The sequence below is a fragment of the Periplaneta americana genome, chromosome 13 (assembly GCF_040183065.1).
Source record: "Periplaneta americana isolate PAMFEO1 chromosome 13, P.americana_PAMFEO1_priV1, whole genome shotgun sequence".
Taxonomy (NCBI): domain Eukaryota; kingdom Metazoa; phylum Arthropoda; class Insecta; order Blattodea; family Blattidae; genus Periplaneta; species Periplaneta americana.
In genome coordinates, this window is record NC_091129.1 from 155,440,902 (window position 1) to 155,457,661 (window position 16,760).

Here is a 16,760-nt window from a genome sequence, read left to right on the forward strand (position 1 = left end):
AACTACTCCACAATAACTGAATACCCATCGGAATAAAGGCAAATGGTACATTATTTCCCTAAGAACTTAGACCCATATTCCAGAGGGGTATTCATTACTGTACCATCATTTCGATGTCAATTTAATGTATATACCTTAGACATTGTTGCTTCGTCTGGCTCTTCTTGTGGATCTGCCCAATCCACAATTATATCACACCCCCAAACTTTAATACGGCCTGTTCCAAGCCGACGTTTTGCAAGAGATGCTGCTTTGTGCGATTCGTATTCGAGGAAACAAAAACCACGATTCTTCTTTTTGTCATCCGGTGAACTGTAGATTATTACTTCAGTCAGACCAGCTAGATGGGGAGATATAGGATACCATTAATAAAAAAAACCGCCATACAGTAATTGGATTCATTATCAAGCCTCACAAAAATAATATGAATTCAACAAAATTAAGATTTATATCAAGGGATTTAATGAAAATCAGGAGTATGGGGAAAGAGCAATCAAAGTCCATTTCCCCAAAATATGAAATTAATATAAAACTTAACACCTTATGGCTAACGGAAACATAAATGATTAAGTACTCATGCAAAATTATTAATAACCTTCCTCTTGTATTCTTTCAAGGCAAGATTGACATGTTTAGCACCTTTCATTGTTTCGACCAAAAAGTTCAGACCAGAGGACTGAAAATGGACTTTCATAGATTTTCCCTACTCCATTCCAACATTCCCACCCCACATGCTCAAATTTTACAAATGCTGAGATGAGCAATTTTAAATGATTGAAAAACTATACTAGTTAATAAAGAACATTAATTTTATAAGCTATTTTTTTTTGTAAAAACTTTCTCCAGTCAATGCTTTCTTTTCCAAAATTAAGTTTTGTGAATTTTTTCTCAGAAATGAAAGTGAAGTATGGACGTAAGGGAGAGTCTCAACTTACGTGCATGTTTGGAAAATTCTTCAAACAATTCATCTCGATCTCGATTCTTGGGTATATTTCCCACAAATAAGCGGTGATTGTTATAAGAAACGGTAACGCCAATCTTTTTGCCTTTTCGAATTTCATAATCATTCAGCTGTAAGAACAATGCGGAAGGAAGATAGCCAATTAAGCTTGCCTGGAGGGTGGTGTGCCTGCACAGTGCCAGTCAGGGTGGGAATGGGAGGACATTTGGTATAGCCCTGCCTACCTGATCGTTAGCAAGCTACCCTTGTAGAACCATACCTTACCTGGTTAGCTTGAGCCATGAAAAATAGGAACAGTACTGGAGTAGGACTGACCTGTTACATTGCTGTGGTAGGATGGAAACCTTGGGCAAAGGAAAGAACAGTGGAAGTCAGTACATCCCATTTACATATATAGGCTTTACTTACACAGGCAGTAGGAACCTCATGACTTAAACAAATTAGGAAAGGCTGCTCTTGAATATTGGGGTAACCAACTAACAAACCGAGAGGCAGAGCCCGCGAGCGAGCCCCATCCAACCCTCCGGCCAGCTGTTGATCTCTACACTACTGAAATAACTTTCTCCTTCAGTACACATTACCTGTTAATTTACCAAACTCGTCCAGAATCTCCTCTTTGCCTTTAGACTTTGGAATGTTGCCCACAAAAAGTCGCAGATTGGGAACGCTAATGTTAACTTTCAGACTCTTGCCAGGTTTGATTTCATGATTATCGAGCTGTGGGATGAAGAGAAAAACACACACATGCCAAATTTGGGTGAGTGAGCCACATCAACAAGAAAAAATGAAAATCAAATTTAGGAAAAAAATAGATCAAAAGAGGACAATTTTGTACCAACAAACTACTGAAATAGGCATGCTCTGTTCTTGCTTCGCTCGATGCTTCTCAATTTTGCAACCTGCAGTCCTGCCGAAATCGTGCATCCTGGAACAAATTTTCTTAAGCCTAACAATTTTTAGTTTTAGAACATAGTTTTCAAATGCTACCAGAGAAAAAAGCTGCACCAAATAGTCCACTACTGCTACAACACGCATTCCAGTATATTAAAAAATATGCCAAATTCCAGTATGTCCCGCCAGCTTCTGCGACAGAGCCATCACATGAGTTTGAATTTTGAACACTAACACTAAATTATAATACTGCTGCTGTCTCTCTCCAGTCCCAATTTTGCCCACAGAGCAAAGAGGAGACCTGGAAGTAACATTAACCTAAACTTTAGCAACAAGTATACGTCACATTTATTATGCATTTAAAGTCATTACATTAAAATATTCTTATGAAAACAATGCTCTGGTTAATAGTAGACTTCAAACTCACTCAGCTCTGCAGCTAAAAGCGTTTCAAAATCTAGACATGAGACGAGACTCAAACCAAAATCAAGTATATGTTTCAATGGGTAACCAAACTGACATACACAACCACAATTTAAGAAATCCTTTTTGCTAAGATCTTTTGGAATCCAAAAAAAAGTGAGTTTGGTACCAGAGTCTCTCTTAATGCTACTATTTACTGGTGGCAGCAAACCACTTTCACAGAAACTAACACAAAAGTACTGAAGTCACTGCTACCAATGTATGCATGATTAAGTAGTTCAGTGAAAGAGGCTTCACTGCAGTGAAGTACATTTTATATAATTATATTGAACAACATTTTTTATATTTACCTCCCGAACAGCCAACTGAGCAGCATCTCTTGTTGTAAAAGTGATAAATGCGTAACCCCTATTGAGGCCTGTCATTGGATCCATCATTAGCCGCAGATCCCAGATACTACCACATTTTTCAAAAAGAGGAATCAATTCATCCTCGTACATGTCTTTTGGAATCTTCCCACAAAAAACCTAAACAAAGAAAACACATCATGCAAACCTGTCAACCACAAATTCCATTCGAATTTCACGAAATGACACAATTGAATAATATCCAAACAGATTCGTGCATACATTCATTAACTTTTGGGATACAAGATGGCCTAGCTATGACATTTTTTTAAGAAAAGTAACAGCAGTAGTCCAACTAGTCTACTCTTTACTTAATTTTTAGACTGTGAGGAAAAACTGATAAGCATCAATTCAAAGAATGAATGGAATATACAGAAAATTACTCTTAAAAGACATTAGCTCACTGTTGCGCTCATTTTACTTCTGTCGAATCCAATTTCAATTTGTTTTAGTGTAAGTTTCAATATAGTTAAACAGATACTACATTGAAAAAATCGTAGTATATTGGGTAACAGTTCCGGATTATCCTGAAATTTCCAATTATTCAGCTCAACAGTACTCAAAATGACCAAATCCAATCATGCTCTATTTTCATGAAGTCATCTACATTACATTAGCGAGTAAGATCCTAGCCAACTACATACAAAGAGAGATCTCACCTCACACCCATTCCCCGGAGTTGCACCTTCCCAACCTGGTGGCGGACCACCATATTTCCTCTGTCCTGTGGTTACATCCAATGTGTAACCAGTTCTTTCCAATATAGACTAAAACAAATTGAGGACCACACATCAGCAAAAAGAACTTACAAAACATGTAACACCATATTACAGAGTTCACCACGTAAATACAACTGACAGTACTGACTAAAAATCACCTTTATTTTGTCCTCGTCAGGAGCCTTTGCAACAGTGCCAGAACCAGAACCCTGGCCAGCCCTACTTTTTTGGCGGTATGTCTTCATTACACCACAGAGATATGCAGACTTATTAGACACGTGCTCCAAATTTGAGTCCAAGAATTGTGTGAGGACATTCAATGCTCCTTCAACGGGAAATTCCTTTAGAGCATCCAAAGCACGTTCATCCAGATCAGCATGAGCAAGTTTACCTACAATAACCACATCCAGATTAACATTTTTGTAAGCAAACCCGGAGATTTCAGAAGGTAATCAAAGTGAACCGAATATGGATACAAATTCAGCCAGTAATTTAGACGTCCAAAGATAAACTAATTTTGCAAAGATTTTTTGTAAACTATTCACATAATGACTGAATTCACAATAAGTCCGGTCCGTTACTTTCATGATAAAGTTGTTCACGGTAAAATCATCCCCCTTTATAAATGGTTGCTCGCACATAATTCACACGTTACGTCTTCCATGCAAGATGAAGAGCAGTTTACAAGTGTACTCTCTCATCTTCTTCACATGCAAAGAAAAATTCCGTCCTCCATCGCAGCCTAATGTGTACCTAATTTTACTGCTTTGTTACTGGATCTGAAATATGGCTACCTAAATCAAATTTGTCTCAAGAGTAATTAGAAGAATTTCAGCGATACAAAAAACCTGTTATCAGTTATTTCATAATTTAAGTCAACTATATTAAAAAATCCTAATCATTTTATTAATGAAAACTCGCGACGAAAATATAAATCCTTGGAGGAAAACAACTTCACACTAACATGCAATTTAATTTCGGAAAACTTGCCACTGTGCTAAGTATTTGATGAACTTTCGCACTTTAAATTATAAAAACCACTATTGTGCCTACATTGCTCTATGGTAATGAATCATTAACAATTTGACTCTTACAGATGTACACTTTCAGTTGGGAACTCGAAATTTGAGTTTAGATTTCATAAAAAAACTGTGGAAACGAAAAGCGGAATCCACCATCAATAAAATGATTAGATGGCAGAGGCAATGGGAGGCCAGGAAGACACTGATCTGATGCCAAAATATGTTTTTGGAATATTCTTAATCAGCATGGTTTTGTGAGAATAAACAGAGTATGACACATTCGTGAAAAATATATACAGTATACAGAATTTTTTACCTTTAACTGTTGAGCTGTTGAAAGTAATATGTTGCTTGAAGTATCCCTAACCACTGTGACTAATGCTAATAAGCACTCATTTATAAACTAAACGATTATCCTAAGTGTCCTGCACATCTTGTGAACTTACTGCAAAGCCAAGACACTCACTAACCATAAAATACTAATCTTATATAAATTGAGTATAGCATTCAAACACTACACAACACGAAAAAAACTTGAGTCTACCAAAATTACTGATACCTACTGTACTTCTCTCTCAAATTACAAACTTGTCTATCCTTACCCAATTGCGTGAATACAATTCTTTTGAAATGACCAGAAAATTATATATTAAACACTTTTAATGAAAATTACACACGTGCATAAATTAATTCCTTTAATACCAGTGTACTTCAAGTTTTACGTTAAGAATTGCATTTAGCTCAACATTAAATCTAAGGAAGAAGGTTGAAACACTACGCACAGTACCTCACGAAACAGAATGTGACAAGAAATGCTGGAAAAAGGGCCGGTTTGAAACTGTGGTGTTCCATGCACTATGATCTGACTATACTGCTAAGAAGGATGAATCGTGATATGCGACACACTTCAAAGGTTTTATTTTTTTCCATAAGAGAAGCCTGTGTTTGTAAGACAACAGTGTACAAAGTTGTATTTTCAGTACTCTTTGTTTGATGGAGCCATGGCTTTAGGGTAGGAGAACAAGGACACTATATCAGACATATCACCTAAAGTATATTTCTTCTCAAATATTTTCCAGATATTCGACAGAGACCTCAATCCCCCCCCCCCCAACTGGGTACGATGGCAACGAAAGAGGGGAGAATTTTTTTCATTGATAAAGAACATTGAGTTTCTGACAGAAGCCGTATTTCACTCATTCTTTTGTATGCTCTCAAATCCTTCATGTAAATCAAAGGTAAATTAAAAATTTTCCTGAGAAAGCGAATGCAATAGTTTTGGAGTCAAAACCCTTAAAACAGATTCAGATATACCAATTATTTTAATCGCAACTATCTATAATTAATTTATTTCTCTGTAAATATAAAGATCGTACATAAGATTTCGAATTTCCACAGGAACCTAAATGGCCCAAATCCTCTATTTTGACTTTTATTTAGCAATCTTCACAGGACACGCAATATAAACTGGTTAGCTAATCTGAACATCCCATATGAAATAAAAACTAGCAAATTTTCATGTATTAACCCCCCCCCCTTCAAGTTAACCTATTACAATAAAAATCAATTCACAAAGAACCTATTTTGCCATAGTTAACCATGTTTTTTTTCCTTTACAATGAGTTAAAATTTTACATTGCTGACAATCCAATTAACATCCTAATTTCAAATACTGTATGTCACCTACACAAGGTAACCAAAAATTGACCTACCGTATACGAAACAGTAAGAATTCTTTGTAAAATTCAAATATCTGTTACTCTAATACTTTCTTAAATTCGGCATTCTTACTAAATATGGCCACGTGTTAACATAAGAATTTTCAAATTTAGAACTTTCACTGCGCCAGTAACATAAAAAGATATAAATTTTATAAAGTTTCCAAGTATGTGTCCTTGAGAGAATTTTTTTTTTTTTTAATTTTACAAGACACTAATAACAAAGCCTGGTTAAGTAGCACAGTCTGCAACCTTAGGAAATGAAAATATACCTGTCTTGTAGATTTCGTCAAGTTTTCCTGCTACTTTCTCATCCAGACCATACTCCACAAGTTTTGCGTAGTCTTCAGTTCTTTCTACTTTGACATCTTGCGATTCTTGTTTCACATTTGACTTTTCTTCCATCGAAACTTCTCCGTTTCCTTCTGCCATAGCTAAGAAACAAAATGTTTGGCTGTTAACTAATGTTCTACAACTTGTCAGGCTCCACACAGTACTACAAATCAGGTGTATCCTTAAAATTACACACAAATCAAAGATCTGGAACATCTGTTTCAATTTGGATACAGGCTTGGATACTATAGTGAAGTGTCCAGCGACTATAAAGAAAGGTACATCAATATCAGAACGAACCGAAACACTTTTCTGTTCCATGTACAAGCACCGAGAAACATTTAATTTCAAAATTATAACACGCCAATTTCATGTCACATCCAAGCAACCGATTGTTTCCGAGTGGCGAAATATTACAAGAAAATTTAGCGGAATTCGTTAACATGGTTAATTGCTCAACATAGGCCTTTATGCATGTTACCCTACAACTTAAATCCCCGTCGAAAGGAACATATTGCTTATTCCGTAGACATTGCTGGGGTTAAAAGATGGATTCAGAACAACGTTTACTACTATAGCTTCAAGAGAAAACTAAGAAATTTCTAGAAGTCAAATAACGTAAAACTGAATTATCAAAACTCAAAAACTTACATAGTCCATAGTAGTTGTTTTATTTACAATCATTAAACAGTTCTGGCACAGTTGTCTAGAAATACACAAAATCAAAATTCTAAGGTATGCATGCTTCAGCTATCAGTATTATTGGTTGGAAGGGAACCAAATTTAATTTAATTTTTCAAAGTTTTGTTGTACATATGAACTCGACTGAAGACAAAGCGGTCTTCCACATTTATATCCAAGCCACATGCAAACTAAATTAAACTCAACTTTTTACACGAACATACATTAGCAAATTTTGTTATTTCCACCAAACTGGCACGTTTGTCTTAAACGTGGCCTTACTATCACATCTTTTATAGTTATCCACCACCCAAAGTCACATGTAATTAACTAGTGTCAATCTCATAATCCTGCAAACATTTCAGGTAAGAACTGAACTCTGGTTTTTAGTGCGGAGGTTTATACACCTCATACACAATACAGCCAAGCATCTAATATGCACACAAAATTTAATTGATCCGCAAATATTCGCAACTACATTCATGAATACCTCCATCAAACTATTCCAATAAAACACATCACAATGCAAGCTCCTGTATTCGTTGACAGAGTATCTACTCCTATAAATTTGACAATTCTACTATGAATATGTTCTGTCAAACATTCACAACGTGAACATTGTAGAGTTACATGCAGAAACCTAATAGGGCTACAATACAAACATATAGAACAAGGAAGAAGGCTTTCATATCTCACACACATGGTACAGCAACATTTACGTGTTAGGATAAGGTTTTAAGAAGACTGGTCAAAGGCAAAATTCCACTAACATACTGCAAAGAGAAGTACCTTTTATTGGTTTTTTAGTTCACAAAAAAAATGTAAAAAAAGTGTGAAAATTTAAGCCTGTTTACTGTGAAATTTGGCGTGTTAATGAACTAGATCCTGCCATACAAAATACTATTTGGTTTAATAAATTTATTCGCAAGAAAAATGGGATTGTCAGGATAAGCCTCATCACAGTATATCAAGCCCGAGGGGGGGGGGTCAAAATAAACAAGTTTAATCCAGTAGTCTGTTTTATTACAATGACGTTAAAAACTGAAAAATAGTAACTGTGCCGAATGTAGTAAATAACGTGATTCCACTAAGTATTTTCCCATCTAACATTTCACTTAGAGTTTTAGAAATTGTTGTATCTCACAACTGATATCTGAAGAAAATAAGTTAGCCATCCACTGAAGAATCTCGAGTGCAAAAATGAGAGCCTAATACAAGCTACCATTTACAGAAACATTCCTGTAACGAATGAAGACACTACGGTAAATATCCTGACGTCTTTAGCCGAGTTCATATGAAGGTAATGAACTTGGAAAAAGTGAAGACAAAGTGCTTTCACTTACACAAGTGGGATCAAAGTTGATCTTTGTCGTTTAGTAAGCCGTGGTTGTAAACATGTTCTTGCCAACCTTCGTTTCAGGGTATTTCCATAAGAAACTTTTATTTTCACGTTTTGCTGTACGATATAACAGAAGCTGTTTCTTTCAATTATTTGTGCACTATTCATTGTGTGTTATCCTACACACATTCAGAAAAACTTTTAGGAAACTTGGCCTAAAAACTGCTGTCAACCTTAATTTTCAAACACTAGTCGTTTTGTTTTATGTACGAGATACAATTAAAATATTTACATTATTACAGTATGTTTGCATATTCGTTATGTTTACTATTTACACAAACCTGTTCGTAGATCCAATCAAACTTTCAAACTGCCGTTGAAGTCTCAACTCATCTTGAACAGACCACCACATGCTCTTAACTCCACGATTTTGCAACGTAGACTTCTTCCGTCAGGAACCAATTCTAGATAGCCCCCTCTAGATGACGCCTAGTAGGTCGAATGGAATGAGGAAATAGGGAACTTGTCAAGTATGCTTTTCCGAATTCAGAAGCCTTCCAAATGCCCACAATATTCGCTTGGACCAGGAGAAGGACAATGTCAGTCAGTTAAGTAAGTGTGATATCTGATTCTAGAAACACCCCAATATAGAATTTGATAGTTCCAACAATGAACAGAATTTCTTCAGTCTCGATAGATGCTGCATGTTACTCGATTTAGCTGATTTATTGCACAACTTTTATCGTTCGGAACAAACATATCATGCAAAACAACAACGAAAAATGGCAGAGCTGCAATTTAGGCAAAGTATTTTGTCACAGGATTTCCAGTTTTTTCTTATCTAACTGCCTTTATGTAGCAATTCGATACTCAAATCTGATCCACATTTTTCTCAAAGAACTTCACACGGCAGTAATTAACAACTTTGTGTCAAGGAAACAGTTTTCAAATTCACGTGTTATGCAAAACATGCTCATTCATAGAGAAATACTTCTTTCAATGAAAACTGTACCTGGTTCAACTTATATGAACAGACTTCTTTAATTAAAGTAGGCCTGTGTATAGGACTATTACACCTAAGAATGGTTCAATATCGAAGAGCACAGAATTTCAAGAATTACATATAATTGGAAAATGTTTACTTGTCTATTACGTCACTTAATTTTACATTTTTCACTTATCAAGCCAAATGCTAGTACAACAAAGATTATCCATGAATTTCAGAATGCTTGTTAACATCCATTATAATGAACTATTAGGTTAGAAAAGTACAGATTGTCAACTGATTTTTTTAGAAACCCAATGGAAACACCCAAACATGTTACAGGGACCTGGAGGAAGAAAGAACACCTAAGTGGTGGAGGTCTGCCAAAGGCATGAGGCATGCTAAGTCCTTCTTAGCAAGGACATCCAAAACCTGTAGGCAGAAAACTACATTTAGAGAGAGAAACTAAGATAGGTTAATTTTTAACAGAACACTGCGCACTAAAAGGACTCCTCCATAGGAATGACATTTCTGAAAACAAATCCTGAAGATGGCAACAACTACGATATGTAACAGAACAGCACCTACTGTGAGACCGAAGTCTTGGTTGAGGTCTGACATTTGTCAAACCAAGAGACTCACGAAATACCAATCAGAACTGGTGCTCTTCAATGAGAACACAGAGCTGATTGAGTGGTTTATGCGACAAGGTAATAGTTCAGAAAGGACTAGCGCTAAAAGCTGTGACCTACCCCTACCAATCTAATCAAATTAGACTTTGATAGTCTAGCAGCACTCCGGAAAGAAGAAATACTTTGAAACTTGCCAAATAACCAACACTCCCATCTTAAACAAAATTTCGCCTTTAAAAAAAAATTGGTCATAACCATAAAATTTCTCATCTTTCTTGGTCGCTTCTCCTGAATATCTATAGAAATTTATATAATAGGAAATTTTTTCCGCATAGAAATACTCCCTATGCACATTGTGCTTTACTCTGTAAATATGGCTGCTTTAATTTATATTTTGATTACGCACTTTCAACACTTCATTTTACATAAGTTTTGGATAACTACGTCAAAATAACACTATAAAGTTGTTTCTGCACAAAAATGTATAATTTACTTCCTTCTGGAGCCTGTTTCATAAAAGTTTACTATAGTGTGTACTAGTAGATCCTGATTATTAGACTAGTTTTCTGGATTGTACTTAACGTAACTATTACATTCAAATAAATAATTACTATAGTAAAATTTATCCTACTAGAGTATTTACTAATCTGTTTCATTTAACTACCAGGGTAAAAATTATTACTGTTACTAAGAGAAACTCTTATTTATTATAGTTTTTTACCATGGTAAACAAGGTGTTTATATTTTAACTACACCTATAGTAATTTAATTTAGTTAATTGTTAAAGTTTTTACTAAACCGCATAGCTGGGTAAAATTAATTACTAGTACACAATATTTAAATGAAAGAAACTAAATCAAAAAAGGTCTTCAGAATCAAATGACAGTGATAAATTTAGACCAAGAACAGAGTTTGATATACTTGAAAATAATGTACTCACGAATTCAATAAACGTTGCAGATTAAGTTTTCAGCAATTAGTACCTACGGTACTAGAAGACATTGGTCCATAAGTTCAACATGAACAATAACAATGCCCTCCTATTTACGTGTCAGATGGTCTATGAGCATTGTCAAGTAGGCTATGGTCTACTAGAGAAAACTTTTTTTAATAAAGTAGCAAAAATCTTCTGAAACATGAAAGTGAAATTCGGTAGAAATCTAAATCTACTTATAGTAACCACTGAAGTTTGTTACTATACTTTTATGAAACAGGACCCCTGATAGCAATTTTGTATAGTTTCTAACAATGCATCACAATGTTAGACGTGGGATTTCTCCTAAAATTCTCATCTCTAACAATATATGCTCAATTTTGGTCAACACTGCCAAATTAACACGATTACATTCGAGATTAAAATTATCCATGACCTTGGGTAAAAGTCTTAACCTATAACCTTTGTAAACAAAATCTCACATTTTTAGAGTTAAATATTATATAACAGCACATGCTCCAACACAAATTCTTGCATGTCAAGAGGTAATTTAATTGTAGACGGTTCCCAATGGAAAAACATCGAGATTCAGTATTGGGGGAGGGATGGAGTGTTATAAAACCTAAGCAGTGAAAGAAATTTAGAAGTGTTTTCTCTTCCTGCTGAAGAGGTTACAAGAATTGAAGTAGTGTTACACTTTTTTCTTTCCAAACTTCTGCATATTTACCAAATTACATTAACTAAAATATCAAGGGAAACTAACCAATGTTCTAGCAATCACTAACATTCCCTCTAAATTCTTCCACCACAAACCTTATGCTGTTTTACGTTGATTAGTCTGCGGGCACTGAAATCTTTCATATGTACAAAATTCTGCGTAGAATATAATTTTCGTAAAATAATCTTTCCATGCTATTACTTTCAAGCTGTTCGTATGTATAAGTCCCTGCCAAATGAAAATGTTTCCATACAATGTAGGAACTTGCATAGACAATCCTCAGAATTTGTTTTTCAACACTAAAATCCTCATAAATGACAGAAGTTTAGTTATCCGGAATCCGAAAAATAATAATAGATATTGCAAGTTCTAACACAAGCGAATTCAGGCAGGAAGACATCGTTGATTCACTACAGTGAAAAATTAAGAAGCGCAAAAGGTCCTGAAATTTCTTTACACTAAATTTCATGTTCTCTTGCCACTTTTCCAGTTGTGTTTACAGTCATTATACGTTCTTTGAATTTTAGAGATTAATTTTCAATTATACACTTATTTTAATATTATTATTGGGTTATTTTACGACGCTGTATCAACATCTAGGTTATTTAGCGTCTGAATGATATGAAGGTGACAATGCCGGTGAAATGAGTTCGGGGTCCAGCACCGAAAGTTACCCAGCATTTGCTCGTATTGGGTTGAAGGAAAACCCAGGAAAAAACCTCGACCAGGTAACTTGCCCCGAACGGGACTCGAACCCGGACCACCTGGTTTCGCAGCCAGACGCGCTGACCGTTGCTCCACAGGTGTGGACTATTTTAATGTAGCGCTACAGAAGAAAAAATGTAGTAGATAAACTGAAAACTGAACGACTTCGGCGAAACTTTCATTTCCAGCAGCAAATCTGCCTCCCGATATATTAAGTGAGAAATATCGGAAGTTGGTTAGGTAAAAAAAAAACAAAAACAAAAAAACCATACGGTTCATCAAAACTTGTTTTTTTTTCTAGTTTCATAATGAACAATGCAACAGACTGTTTCTTCTCTGTAACCTAGATCACAAAATCCAAAAACCTACTTCAGAATAATATACACGTACAAGACAGCTGTAGGTTCTAGGTCACTACAATGAGAGAGAATAGTTGCATGAAATGTGTGAAAACTAGTATGAAGTTTACTGTAACAAAACTGCAACTGTTCAAAATGTTGCTACTGCAAATCAACTCTAGTATTTTTAATAGTTTAGCGACGCTATCTCATAACGCTTAATAGCTGAGGTTGTGTATTTAATAAAACAATATATCGCCGTTGATTTATGAAACTATGTGACAGTAGCCTACACATGATTTTTCACGAAGAAAAAGAAATATGTAAAAATCAATAAGCCTACATAAGAATATGAAATAATTCGGTAGAAAAAGTTTGTAAATATGAACATAAATGACATCGAGGATCAGTGTAGCTTAATTTTTTTATTTCTCCTTCAAAATTATTTAGTGTACTGTCACATATGAGGTTTCATAAAATCAACGTTATGTACTATCCTTATTTAAAATGAAGGTAATTGTAACGGAAACAAAACCACTAACTTATTTCCACTGCCGACAAACTAAACTGCTCTATAATCCAAATAAATAGCCTACCTTCACAAATACAGAAATATAAACAAGACACTCCATAGTACCGGTACATACGGTAACTGTTTAGCAACAACACACACGGAAGATAGTAAAAGCCCGACAGTTTACAGATTAAGTTCACACGGTGAAATTCAAAATCCAGCTTGCAACAATAAAAAATCTTCCCACTTTAATGAGATAAGGGCTACAAATATCGTAGCTACATAGCCCTATCCTACATACAAATGAAATAAAACAAAATAAAAAAAATAACACTTACCTATTTGCCAAATTATGAATATCGGTAAAGCATGGAAAAAATTTCGGGTTCCCAAAAATTCTGCACCAATTTGCCTATTATATTTTGATGCACATGTATTTTAAATACATTACAGAATACACTTGGGATACGAAATCAACGTTACCACTGCCAGATACAAAGCGAATTTTTTGACGAGGAAAACTATAAAACTAGGCCTAATTTAGCCATAAAAATAACGTAGGCCAACGTAGGAACAAGTGAAATAATGTTAAAGCTAAACTGAAATACTATGAACCAGACTTATAACAGTGCATGTACCGGTAAGGTTTCTGCAAATTTTATTTCAGTTACAAGAGCCTGCATGCCTGCTCATGTGTATATATATGTATACACACCACAAACCCTTTGTGTGAACCAGAAGCTATAACGAATATAAATGAACTCTCCGAAATTTCCAAACAACTGTAAACCACTGGAAATATTAATTAAACCTAATGCCGGTAAGATTTATTATCTTCGATGGCGCAATGTAAACAATATAGCAAACGCGCCAAGTCCTCCATTACTACAGCAACACTGGTTGAAAATCATGACGCCAATTCTATAATACTTAAAATTCCCACAAATCAATAAATGCTATAACACTTTTGTGTTGTATGTAACACGACGTTGTACTACAACTATAAACACACATCTTCAGGCCCGCATAACAAAATAAGGCGATAATAACTCTTCAGCTTAGTAACTCACCGGCCGGCAAAGCGAACAAGCATACAATTTGATACTCGATGAATAATTCTCGTTCTTAGTCTTTTAAAACACTTAAACTTAAATCACTATAACTCACAATGTTCCAAAATCATTCAAGACTATTTATTACATACTACTCTCACTATATTCCGGAGAATTCCTAAAGAAATGGACAAAAGCTTTACCTTGAAAATTTAGTACACAGGAACCTCCAAGAGTGAAATGGCGGCAGACAACGTCAACGTGATCGCGTTTGTGAGGGGGTTACACGACGACGCGCACGGATATTCTCAAACCCAGCGCCTCTATGAACAGACGTGTATTTCACACTTGGAAGTTCAACGAATACTGATTGGACGATCATAAAAAATGGCGTTTGATATATAAAGCGAACATTACCGCACATATACATATAAAGTAAAATATTAAGAATACGCATATGATTTCCTAAATAAATTATTTATTTTCTTTATTTTGTACAAAAATACTATTCATTAACATCAATATACTGTAGCTATGTTTCAATCCGACCTATACAGTAAGAAAAATTACACATAAAATGAAATTATATATGCAAAATTGAATAATAAAACTAAATAATTAACTGCATAGCAACGAAAATTTATAAGTTTCTAATTTTAATTTAGAATACGAATTTCTAAACCAACATCGATTTAGGCGGTAAGTAGTTGGGCGTGGCAATAAAATTAAATATTTGGCGCGGGAAATGAAATTGAAAAATGGCGCGCAAAGGTAAAATTCTATAGGCTACTCACCCTGGCTGAGATGCAGTTCAGTGATTTGCCCTATGCACGAGAGAAAAAATTTCTATTCAAAACCTGTGGAGGCGGTTAAATCGTCCGCAACAAGTTCGTTTGTGCACCGTCTGTTCGGGGAATGTAGTAGGGGAAATTCGATGTGCAGCTGCATACAAGATCTTTGTAGTTAAACGTATCCTATATGACCACTTGCTTAAAACTGCATAATCTATTGTTAATATGAAACTGAATGCACTGCAAGTGTTCTTTATTCTTCTCGTTACCTGTAACAAAATCAATGTTGCAGTAATTAGTCACACTTAACAATGTCGCTAAAGAAACACTTTTATTAATGTAATTTTTTTAATGCATAATGATAATGAATCTAGTACCATACTTCGAGACATAACTGTAGTGGAATGATGCCGTACAATACAACTTTCGACTTTATTAGAGAATGAAAGGGTGAGCAACGCAAAATAACAAATAGCGACTTTATCGGTCATTAACATTTTTATTCGTACCTGACCTCGTGGTATCTCAACTCTCACGGCAGCATAGCACTACTCCCACTCCTTGCCACTAGACACTTGTCGACACTTGTGTGTTATTATAGCTAGTGGGTGTTGGTGGCCATGTTTGTGTTTGTTTGTTGTGTATTTGGTATAAACTAGCATATGAATCGAGTAACTTTGACATCTAAGTATGACAGTTTTTTCGATTTTGCCTTTCTTTCCAATTTGAAATAAAAATAGAGTAAACAATGGGTTCATCATTGCTGTGTATATTGAGTGCTTTGTGTGCGTTGAGCATGGGCGTGTTCGGGCAATATGAGTGGCAGAGCAGGGACGCTTTTGACGAAGTTAGATTAAAGATGGATAAAGTCAGTGCAGATAATTGTCCAATACAACATCTGGGCGATCTTTATTTGCCTTCGGACGCAGTGTCGCACTTGCCCGATATAAAAGACATCAATATTAACCCTGTATTCCCGAACAGAACAGCTCTTTTACATTTACATAATATGGCTATGAGCCGATCCTTTTTTTGGAGCTATATATTACAAGCACGGTTTATTAGACCTGCAATAAATGACACGTACGACCCAGGAATGATGTACTATTTCTTGTCAACGGTAGCTGATGTATCTGCAAATCCGTATATAAATGCCAGCGCAATCTACTTTGCCCCGAACTCTTCGTATACACCATCTTATCGGGGATTTTTTAACAAGACTATGCCGAGATTTGCACCAAGAACTTTTCGGTAAGTAGAGGATAGCAAGAATGTTATAATCACAGCATATATTTGTAGTGACATTGGTAATAAAATGTGAGATCAGTAATAACGCATCCATTTGACATTAAAGTACACCTAACCTTACAAACAGCCTAGATACATACAGTATGAAAACTTATTCGCCGACATCATGACTCTTCTTTCCAGTGAGGTTACCCACAATATTTAGTTCTTTTATTCTCGAAAGTCGCTCTTAGTATTCTAGTGATTATTGCATCAGAGGTTCACGGGTTCAAACCCGGCCGAGAGCGAGGATTTTTTTTTAAAATCCTTTGCATGGCTTACTTTGAAATGAAAATCAGATTGACGGCAC

General features: G+C 35.3%; 2 protein-coding genes across 17 annotated transcripts in view; one reads left to right on the plus strand and one right to left on the minus strand.

Moving 5' to 3' along the window:
* The window catches only part of Syp (synaptotagmin binding cytoplasmic RNA interacting protein), a 52,503-nt gene extending 37,771 nt beyond the window's left edge, over window positions 1-14,732 (minus strand). For 11 of the 16 annotated variants that reach the window (XM_069844517.1, XM_069844510.1, XM_069844508.1 and 8 more), the window contains exons 1-7: window positions 14,576-14,732; window positions 6,414-6,575; window positions 3,560-3,792; window positions 3,342-3,449; window positions 2,626-2,802; window positions 1,543-1,678; window positions 135-340 (exon numbers count right to left, since the gene is read on the minus strand). In XM_069844517.1, the coding sequence (XP_069700618.1) occupies window positions 135-340; window positions 1,543-1,678; window positions 2,626-2,802; window positions 3,342-3,449; window positions 3,560-3,792; window positions 6,414-6,573 (1,020 nt within the window). In that variant the 5' untranslated portion in view covers window positions 6,574-6,575; window positions 14,576-14,732. Of the gene's footprint in view, window positions 1-134; window positions 341-935; window positions 1,072-1,542; window positions 1,679-2,625; window positions 2,803-3,341; window positions 3,450-3,559; window positions 3,793-6,413; window positions 6,576-8,835; window positions 9,912-14,390; window positions 14,517-14,575 lie in introns of those variants that run through there. The other 5 variants (XM_069844501.1, XM_069844503.1, XM_069844502.1 and 2 more) reach the window with 5 other exon arrangements.
* Window positions 14,733-15,690: 958 nt separating this feature from the next.
* The window catches only part of LOC138712569 (uncharacterized), a 44,844-nt gene continuing 43,774 nt past the window's right edge, over window positions 15,691-16,760 (plus strand). Inside the window, exon 1 of the mRNA XM_069844499.1 lies at window positions 15,691-16,414. Coding sequence (XP_069700600.1) covers window positions 15,912-16,414 — 503 coding nt within the window. The 5' untranslated portion in view covers window positions 15,691-15,911. The remainder of the gene's footprint in view (window positions 16,415-16,760) is intronic.